Raw genomic sequence first — 10831 nt, 5'->3', positions numbered from 1 at the left:
ACCGATGGCAAGGCATTCCAGTCATGTATTATTCGTGAGGAAAAAGCTGTGTTTGTATGTCTGTGTTCTTATAAATGGTATCTACTGTGATGCATTGTATCTACGTATAGTGTATTTATCTGATTTGCTTTTAATGTAATTTGGGATGATGATGGGTGCTTTTGGGTCTTGATGGTTTTGTGTAAGGTAACAATACGGGTACCAGGCGCAGGTTTTTCAGTGGTTGAGTCCTTGAAAAAGGCTCTTTATAGTGTCTGAAGGGAGGACGTGGATGGAACTTCATGTGCCACCGTCTGGGGAGAATCTAGATCCTTCTGGAGTACATGTGCATCTGCGCTAAAATCTATTGTCCTAAAAAATAAGGCTATAATCTGCAAACAGTTTAAGCCTTGTTTCAGTACCCCCAATATTTCGAAAACGCTTTGGAGAAGTCAAGTACCAGCCCATTGATATATATATATATATATATATATATATATATATATATATATATATATATATATATATAATATATATATTTTTTTTGTTTGTTTGTTTGTTTTTTTATTTATTTATTTATTTATTTTTTTTTAATGATCTTGCAATTTCTTCTATTGTATTAGATAATTATTATTTTAATCGTGTCTCGCAATAATATAGTTTTTTTCATGAAGACGTGCTGGTAGTCGACTAGTATGTTGTTTGTTGTAGTGTTCCGTGATAGAGTGGAATATAACATGTTCTAATATCTTGCAAACGACTGAAGTTAGAGATACATATCTATAATTTGAAGCTAGGTTTTGTTTGTCCTTTTTATAGATTGGGGTATAGACAATGGCATACTTCCAGTCCGTCGGCACTGTTCTTTTGTTCGGGGACTCTAGGAAAATTGTACGCAGGAACTGGAACGGGGCTGTTTCATCAGCACATTCTTTAAGTATTCTAGTTGGTATGAGGTCTGGCCATCAGAAACAAGTGCTACTTGAGAGTCAGAGTCAATTTCATTAAAAATAAAAACTGGATAAATTTGAATCAACAATAGTTACTCGAGACATGTTACTACATTGACCTGGAAGAAAACCTCCCGCTAAACCACTGTGTTGAACTATCGAACCTAATAAATGTATTGAATCAATTTAATAAGCAGTTGACCCGGAGGTAGTTTAGGGCTCCATGACGACAATTCCAAGTTTGATAAGAGAACTGCTAGTTGATTGGCTAAGCTAAGTCTTCTTGTCCAATCAAAAGTCAGTTCAGTTCAATTGTGTTGCTAACTGTTTAGCTAGCAACGACATCTGACAAGACGGTGGGAGAGGTTTGCATCTCATGGTGAAAATAGTTTACAAGGTTTGTCGATTGAATTTTTATTGAGTGTCATCCACACCCCTTCTTTTTGTGAACTAGGTTATATCAAATTGGCAGAAAAGATTATTTAATTGCCTAAACATTTTCGTGAGATTGAATCTTGATACAAAATGTTGTGATCGGAATCGTGACTGTGTCACATTGTTCGGTGTTGTGGTGTAGAGTAGTGAGTTAATCAATCTTGATTATGAACCATTTTATTTTAGTTTTTTTTCTCTATCATAAAACGTATAGATCATAATCTACATGGCAAATTATAGAGAGTTCAAATCTTTAAACTGCATGCTTGTCATATGTCAATAATTAGAAAGTTTATTAATTTCTGTTTATTTTTTTCATTGTCACATTGTTCTTGATACAACAAGACCAAACAATCGCCAGGTCAACCAGAATTTCAGCTCTCCTCTGTTTTAAAGCATTTTCACCGTACTATTTAAAAGGGAGCATCTTCTGTTTTACAGAATCGTTCAGGACCTTTATTTATATTTTGAAATGGTTGAAATGACGAAAATATAAAAAAAAATATGATAAATTGAATAATCGAGATATTATCTTTTTCTGGCCATTTAAATATATTTTTGAATTGTTGTGATAATAATTTTATAGCACTCTAAGATAAGAATCAAAGTTATCTCAGAGGTATCAAAACTAATGGGCAGTTCGATTGATTTTTTTCTTCTTTTCATTGAATATTTCCAAGGAAAATCTAAAAAAGAGCAAAATAAAGTATTTGCTCTGATTTGTCATTGAATATAATGTTTGTGTCAATACGCAGATTAAACATTCTGGAGTTGCTAGTTATGTCTATTTATAGAAGTAAATATACTAAAATACACCCGGTTTGTTCAATTTGATTTGAATGCATTAACTATAAACCCTTTTAATATTTTTAATGATTTTAATTCATCATACTGATGTTATATTTCTCTTCATAACAGCTTCAACAAAATAAAATGGCAACAGAAGTCCGTCAAGTTACAAGACACCAACCACCAGACTGGTTTACTGAATGTTACACACAGTCAACCAATGCTGAGAGACAAAGATCTGCTTCTCACCAGGTGTCGTGTTTACTCTCTCTCTCTCTCTCTCTCTCCTCTCCTCTCTCTCTCTCTCTCTCTCCTCTCTCTCTCTCTCTCTCTCTCTCTCTCTCTCTCTCTCTCTCTTTATTTTTTTAAAATTTCCTCATTAAAATTTTTTTTAAACTTTTAACTGAGATAAGAGATTGGATGGTTTTGTAATATAAAATTAAGCTTGATTACATGGATGGTTGGGTGGCATGAGGGCAGTGGTGTCTTTGAAAAAGATCTAATGGAAATCATTTCTCAGTTGGCCATCAACCTATCAAAAATCTAGGAAGCAACGTAATGTTGTTTTTTTTTTTTTTTGTTTTTTTTTTTACCTTACATAAACTAGACACGCTTCATTTTCATGGACATTGGGATATCAGTTTTTATATTAAATGGAAAAGGCATACTTTTTATTTGACATATATACCATTTTTCACAGGTCAGACAGGAGTCCAGATTCCTCCGTAATGAGACAGACATTCAAACTAAGTGGGATCAGTATTCCAATGATGTTAGGCTAGCAGATCGTGTTGATCACATCCGGAAATGGAAGGAAACATTAGAAAGGACACTCGGCCAATTGGATCAAGAAATTGCTGATTTGTCTGAGGCAAAAGAACTCACGGAGCAAGCCCTAGAAGCCAAGAATCTTCCTACCGACGTTGCAATTGAATGCCTTACTCTTCGTGAAGGTCGTAGAAATATTGATGTTGTTCAGGATGAACCAGAGAATCAGCTACACAAGGTAAATTTTAATTACTAAATTGTTTTCTTTTTAAATACATACTCTCATTAGCAACAATAAGATGCTTGCAATTTATCTGAAATAGTTAACAACTAAGTTCGTCACATACAGCAATTAAATCTTAACAATCAATACATTGCTTAGAATCACTCTTATTTTCTTTCAATTTTTAGACAATTCATTAAACCAGTGTCTAAAATCACCTATGTTGTTGAATTGATTTAGTACTGAGTCATGTATTATGCCAATATTATATACACAAGCTCGAACTCGGGTTACTGAAGTTATACAATATCTGACTCATTCATCAGTTTTGCATCCACATAATTGAGATAAAGTTGTAATTTCGTGAAAATGCAATCGATTTTATTTCATTGTAATTTCAATGAGATTTTAACTATATTATACAAATTATTACCATTGGCATTCATAGCTGTACCACATTTTATTACATTTCAGGAAGTTGAGGTCATTGATGGCATCAAGAAAGCTTTGCAGCAGCGGATCTCGGATTCCTTTGAACAACTTTGCCTACTTCAGGAAGCCAGACAACAGGTTCAGGCTGATTTGCAAGACAAGAATATTGCTTTGGGCATTGACATTGACCAATATAATCTCTCTGACAGATCTCCCAATATAAGCTTCAAACCTGATGCCTTGAGAGTTCCCAAGGGGTAAATCATTACTTTTTACCGGATTTTTTCCACACCGCCATCATCATACATCAAACAAAATTGCTAGGATGCCAACGAAAGAATTCTGTAAAAAAGATAAATAGCATACCCTACTTGAATTTTTTAATAATCTAAAGTGACATTCCTTTATCAAGAAATTTCTCATATCTTGTTATCAAATTATATCACATCTATCCAACATCTAACATTAAAATCCTGTTTTTCTATTAGATCATCATCTAGTCAGCTGATCCTGCGTAGGACGTTGCTTCCCGAACTTTCTTGCGAAACAGGTTACGGTTTTCCGCCAGTCTACTTGCTTGAGTTGCTGTCATTCCCAGCCATTCACATATATCTTGTTCCAGCTTCTTGTTGGTCTACCTCTTCCTCTCTTGCCGTCTACCTTGTCTGCAGAATGTGCTTTTCTAATGATTCGTGGCGAGTCGTGTGGCCAAAATAGTTTAGTTTCAATTTCTTTACAGTTTGAAGAAGAATTGGTGATTTTATTCCGATCCTTCTCAGGACTTCTTTGTTTGTTTGTTTTTCAGTCCATGATATTCTGAGTATTTTTCTGTAGCATGCCATTTCAAAAGCTGTGATCTTTGTGCTCTCTGCTTTGCTGATAGTCCATGCTTCGCATCCATATGTTGCAGTTGGGAAAACATTATTAAATTGTCAAAGACAACATGATGTTTAAGATTTGTTATATATCTCAGTTGTAGTGTAGATATGTCGATTTTCTTTTTGGCAGCAATATATGTCTGTTTTACTTAAATGAATTGAAGCAATAAAATATGTTAAAATTTGGTAAACTACACTCAAGTACGGTTTCCTCAACCACAGTTTCCTCGAACATATGGTTTCCTTGCACTTATTCAAATGTCCCTATTTTTTTCCCCCTTACTACTCTTTGCAGAAGCACGACACCCCAACAATGGGAAGACTTTAGCCGCTATAACAAGGAGAGGGCTGATGCAGAGATGAAATCATCCAACAGACTGAGAGAACAGATCCACCACACTCTCCACCAGACGGCTAATGATCTGGATGCCCAGAAACAGGCAACCGAATATGCCTTCAGAAAGAGAATTCATGAATTCGAACGTGCAAAGGATGAGCTGGAGTGGCAGAAGAAAAACGTAAGTTTCTTTGTACATTGGAATATGTAAAATTAGCTTGGATCAAACAGACAGTTCTAAAAGTGTTTTTTTTAAAAAAGATGTTAAAGTTTAACTAGGTTTGTAAAGGAAATATATTGTAACTTGCAAAATAAATTGTCTTAATTGTTTTATTATTCCTGTCATTGGTAGAACAGCATTGTTTCATGTATGTTTACCTTCATTGCATCTTTTTATGTGCGTCGAATGTAATTAGATTTGAGAACTGTCGACCAAAAAAAAAAGAAAAAAAAGAAAGAAAGAATATATCTATCTAAATAAATAAATAAATAAAATGAAATAGACAACAAAGATATATATGTGTTGAACGTGCCCAATTTGCCTGGTTTTGCTTAAAACATATTTCAGCTAATTTCTTTTGTATGCATTTTAAATAGATGTGACACTTTTCCAAATCTAAAATTATGATCGTTAAACGCAACACTCTATTCAAAAATAAAATGAGAAAAAGAACAGCTTATGAATGAACTAAAGCTATTATTTATTGGGTAATGGCACACATAAAAAAAAAAAAAGAAAACACAATGTAGATGGTTGCCCTTCAAAACCATAAGCCATAAGAGCTATGGAGCCACAGTTTGTTCAGGCTTCTGTAGCGTTAAATGTACAATATCAACTCCTTGCCACCCTTATGATATGACGTTAGTCTATTACAAAGTAATTTCCACCAAATCTAATCCCAGCTACTCAATTACAACTGGGTGGACAGGGGGTGGAGTTCGTGAAAAAATCTCGATTGATTCCCAGGATCGATACTAATCTCTTTGATTGCGAGGTGAGTGATTTATCAACTAAGCTGTCAGGAACCCTGATCTGTATATATTTATTTTGAAATTAAATAATGAATAAGAATGACTATTTTTTATCAGACCGAGGACGAAATTGCTGAGCTTGAAAATGACATCCGTGGCATTGAGGAGGCAATTCGTAACAAGATTCGCCCAACTAAGAAAGCTGAGACAAGACTGGAAAACAGAACCTATCGTCCCAATGTTGAACTGTGCCGTGATGCTCCACAATATGGTCTTGTAGATGAAGTCAAACAGTTGTATGCATCCAAGCATGCCTTGGACGAGAAACTTAAACAAGCAAAGTAAGCCCGATAAGTTATTGATTTAAATAAAGTCCACACTAGATAATATAAATTAATCATTAAAAAAGAAGTGAAGTTATTGCATTATCATAGTTTGTTCAATAATCTAACTTTTGTTCATTATTAGATCATAATATCCATTGTTGAATGCTTCCAATTTCCTGATAAAAACCATTGTGAATGTATGTCATCTCACACAATGTCAGTATCACATTGACTCCATGGCATGCCAGCTTAGTCTTATACAAGATCTGATAGAAAGCACTACCCAACAGATAATTGTCCTAAGAGGGTAGCAAGCACATATTGCGGTCTGCGTATGTTACAGGAACATGCAAATTCTGACTTCATTGCCCTGATGATTCTTAAGATTCACTTTCTTTATTTTAAATAAAACCATCGATCTAAGACTTGTGAGCTCTTTAAGTACTGGAGAATGACTTGGCTGACTACGACTATGCTCATCGTAATATTACAAGCAAATTGTGTGATGATTCTAGGGGATCTGGGATTTGGAATAATAATCATCTGCTGACTGCTTTTGTCTGCATTGTTATGATTTGATTATCACGTCATAGTAATTTTAGTGATAGATAATTGCGACAGAGATGTGCTGTCATCACATATTACCCAATGCCCTAATTTTTGTTTTTTAAAATGATAAACAAGAATACAAGTGTAATAAATAAACCATTTACTTTTGATGTAAAATCAACTCCATTCACAGAGAAATTGTGCCCTTATTAAATATAAATTGCGATAGACCAGATTGGAATTCCCTGTCTACCCAACATATAATCAGATGTAATCTGGTTTAGCAAAATGTTTATTCCACGACTTGTTGGGCTCTCCCACTGCCTACTGGAAAAAGAAATCTGAATTTACAAGCATTTTACTTTACCTTAAAATGCTGACTTCGACGTAATAAGTTATAATTTTTTACTCCCAGATGCAAGTTTCTTAAAGCAAATATTGGAGTCTTTGGTATAGGTTTCATGTTTGGGTAGACTCAAATCATAACCAAAGTAAAAAAAAAATATTTACTTTTTTTTAATGGGTTGGATGGTGGGTTTTACAACACTTTTTAAAAATGGTAAATATCTAATGGCCGAGATGACGAACACTACTTTTACACTTGGAGGACCTTGGTTCAAGCCCGCCTAGTGGCAAAAAAACTTAGTAAATACTGCTAATTTTGAGGCACTGCATTGCAGCTTACACCTGGATTATCACAGTCTTTTCTCGAGATAGACCCTTAAAGAGAAATTTCATCAGATAATGAATGAATCAAGGGATTTCTATTTAATAAACTTTCAACATTTATTTTTCAGACATGCTCTCGACGGTCTGTACAAAAACTTGCAACGTTTGAATGATGACATTGCATTGAAGACAAATTCCCTCAGACTGGATAATCAATGTATGGGAGTGAGGGAGAAGCTAAACCCAGCCCCCAAAACACAAGTGGAGAACAACCTAACTCTTACAGGAATTGAAAGGATGAAATCAGCTGTTTTAGCTTAAGCCCATTCAGGCAAATCATTTAATACTGTGAAAACATTTTAAAATTTTCTTCCTTATTTTGTGTTCACGACTGCTTGAAGAGATACATCTGAAATGAGATGCATGAATTAATCACCATAATATTTAAACAATGACAGCTCCTGACTTTACTTGATATTCAAATTTTTTTCTCCATACATTCTTCAAGAAATTTTAGATAAAGCGTGCAGTCTTAGTTTACTTTACGTATATAAAAATTTTGACCTGCAATAAGTGTAATAGTATGTAAAAATTAATAACTCAGTTCTCTTTTACATACCATTTTAACCTTAGTCTCATTAATTATGTCAGTGATTATCATCTATATATACATACAATGAGTTTGTGAGTGGTTAAAGAAATTGGATTAGTTTCAAGACGCTTCATTTGTAAAACTAGGGTGTCACAGGCAACAATTTATTCAAATAAATTGAATTTTTATTCCACCATATAAGTGACATAATATCAAACAATGTATTTCGCAATCTCAGCTCATGTTGAACTAATGTCACGATTTATAAATATAAATCTGAGATGATACCCAAAGGAAAAAAAAACTAGCTCGATACGAAATAATTATCCGTGTCAGTCAGGGAAACTGATTCAAATGATCAACTAATTTATTCTACAAATTTTACTGAGCAGTATTAATGAAATATAAATACAATTTTATCATTGTTCTTTGGTTGTGCTGTAATGTAAGTGGATTTCTATCAAAATAATGTACCACATATCTAAATGAATGACAAAATAGTCACATGTTTATGATGACGTCGATATGACGAATGTACCTTTTTCTTTGTCAGACATCAATGGATTTAAGTTTTAATGCTTCTGTGTCCCTCGGTTGTTTTTCCTCCTTTTTGCGTATGGTAATGAATTATTATATTTAGAATGATAATGATAGTCCCATCCATTCTGTGATAAACTACTTACCTATCTTAATGTACATAAGTTTTGTCTATTTATGTCTTTTCCTTCCTTTGGTAAGAAATACATTTTATATTTATGTACTTTTATGATTTTCCATCATTTTTAAAGAAATCAATAATGCCCAAAGGAGAGTCGGTGTAATTTTTCCCTTTATTAATATACATAAACGGTTGCATCAAGATACTTTTATATGAAAATATGAAACCATGCCATCACTTGTTTTCAAAAATAAAAGTATACAAACCTTCTTTCTGTTTGTCAGTTTTGTTTGTTTGTTATTAAGGGTTTTACGACGCTTGCAACACATTAAGGTCATATCAGCGCCAGTAAAAAGGAAGACAATGGGATAGTAAAAAGTTCTAGAATTACAATTAAAGTACCCAAGAAAAGGGAAGACAAAGGGGAATTGGTTCAAATAGGAAACAGATGTAGATTCCACGAGCACACTATCAAAGTACTTAGTTTGAGATCACCTTAAAAGTCTCATCCAGACACAAGCACAGGTCCCCACTAAGAGGAATACACTCAAATGTTTACAAATCATATATAATATGTAAAGAAAACATAATATGGTGGATAACAGAGAGATGATTTACAAGGAAAAAAATATCATCTCCAAAAACTAACTATACATTTGACTGTTTCCCTCTCAGCCAAGGTATCCGGCCAGCGCCAGGACAAAGCCAAGTAATCTCATTCCAAGACAAAGACAGAAAGCAAGTTGGAAAACATATAGGGGGATAGAAGACACATTAATTACCTCCCTGCCCACTATGGGAGGTCAGGAACCCCAACCAGTGTTTGTCAGTGTTCCTTGAATATTATCTAAATCAACTTCAATTAACCACTATGTATGAGGGAGTAAGAGGCATTAATAGTTTGTTCTCTCCCATAAAATATGATTGTGCTGTTCCAAAATAATTGAAGCATGATTCTCTCTCTCTCTCTCTCTCTCTCTCTCTCTCTCTCTCTCTCTCTCTCAATTTATCTGTCTGCCTACCTATCTATATTTATATTCTCACCGCTTTATACTTAATCACATACAAAATTGTTTCTGCACTTCACTGCATCAATAGGTTTGGAATGAAATGACAAAATAATTCCCGTGAATACTTTATAAATTTTTTTAGATAAGTATAAGAGGTGAGAATATTAACATAATTCTAATAGTCGAGCACTCTATAGATTCATGCACACTAATATCTTACTATAATATCTACCTATGTCTCTCATTCCAATTAGAGTGATATCAGCAGTAAAGAGTACAGCTACTAGTATTTTATAAGTACACTTGGTACGTTATATCACCCTGATATAGTTTTCATAAATATCTCAAGTTTAACAGTGTAACTTATTCTTACAGAAACTATTTGAACAAATTGTGACTTAATGTCTAAAAATAGTATTATGTCGAAGTGAAATTGGTGCTGAAAATTGAATAGAGGGTTTGTGACTGAGAGAGAGAGAGAGAGAGAGAGAGAGAGAGAGAGAGAGAGAGAGAGAGAGAGAGAAAGAGAGAGAGAGGGAGTGTGTGAGGAGAAAGAGAATGAGAGAGTGATAGAGAAAAAAAATGAGGCAGCGTGAGTGAGAGAGAGAGAGAGAGAGAGAGAGAGAGAGAGAGAGAGAGAGAGAGAGAGAGAGAGAGAGAGAGAGAGAGAGAGAGAGTGTGAGAGAGAGTGAGAGAGAGAGAGAGAGAGAGAGAGAGAAAGAGAGAGAGGGAGTGTGTGAGGAGAAAGAGAATGAGAGAGTGATAGAGAAAAAAAATGAGGCTGTGTGAGAGAGAGAGGAGAGAGAGGAGAGAGAGAGAGAGAGAGAGAGAGGAGAGAGAGAGAGAGAGAGAGAGAGAGAGAGAGAGAGAGAGAGAGAGAGAGAGAGAGAGAGAGATTAAGATGACCCGTCAAAAATCTTGAGACTTTTATGAAGTATCTTGTTTATGACAGGACAAATTGGAGGTCATCTTAATCTATTGTTTCTGGGGTAGAAATTTTCTGGCCAAGATAATGAAAAGGTTTTACGTCAGTGTATGGTACATGAAACCTGTTATAGAAGATAGTCTAACCCAGAAATATGACATGTTGGATTCAATAAATATTACTGATCCACTAATGACAGGAACAATTATGTTTGTTGATCCTGGCAATTTCATTATATCCGGGTTGCACTGTGACGTAAATGAAAATAACTGAGATGAGTAAGAAAATAAATACCATCTACCTCAAAAACACTGGTATATGTCTCCCTACACTACAACA

At 34.4% G+C, this 10831-nt stretch overlaps 1 protein-coding gene across 1 annotated transcript; it reads left to right on the top strand.

Moving 5' to 3' along the window:
* The first annotated feature begins 1229 nt into the window (after positions 1-1229).
* LOC144962430 (tektin-B1-like) lies at positions 1230-8827 on the top strand. The gene is made up of 7 exons (XM_078895370.1): positions 1230-1326; positions 2283-2405; positions 2854-3159; positions 3619-3833; positions 4750-4972; positions 5881-6104; positions 7436-8827. The coding sequence occupies exons 1-7, from the start codon at positions 1306-1308 to the stop codon at positions 7626-7628; spliced, it is 1305 nt and encodes a 434-aa protein (XP_078751496.1). The 5' UTR covers positions 1230-1305; the 3' UTR covers positions 7629-8827.
* The last annotated feature ends 2004 nt before the right edge of the window (positions 8828-10831 follow it).

The sequence above is a fragment of the Berghia stephanieae genome, chromosome 1 (assembly GCF_034508935.2).
Source record: "Berghia stephanieae isolate SIO BIC M18660-M18661 chromosome 1, UCSD_Bste_1.3, whole genome shotgun sequence".
NCBI classification, from domain to species: Eukaryota; Metazoa; Mollusca; class Gastropoda; order Nudibranchia; family Aeolidiidae; genus Berghia; species Berghia stephanieae.
This window is presented reverse-complemented; position numbering and strand designations above follow the sequence as displayed.

Coding starts and splice junctions, on each gene's coding strand:
- LOC144962430 (XM_078895370.1), top strand. CDS start 1,306: ATGGTGAAAATAGTTTACAAG. Junction 1,327..2,282: donor TGGTGAAAATAGTTTACAAG/GTTTGTCGATTG, acceptor TCTTCATAACAG/CTTCAACAAAATAAAATGGC. Junction 2,406..2,853: donor AAAGATCTGCTTCTCACCAG/GTGTCGTGTTTA, acceptor CATTTTTCACAG/GTCAGACAGGAGTCCAGATT.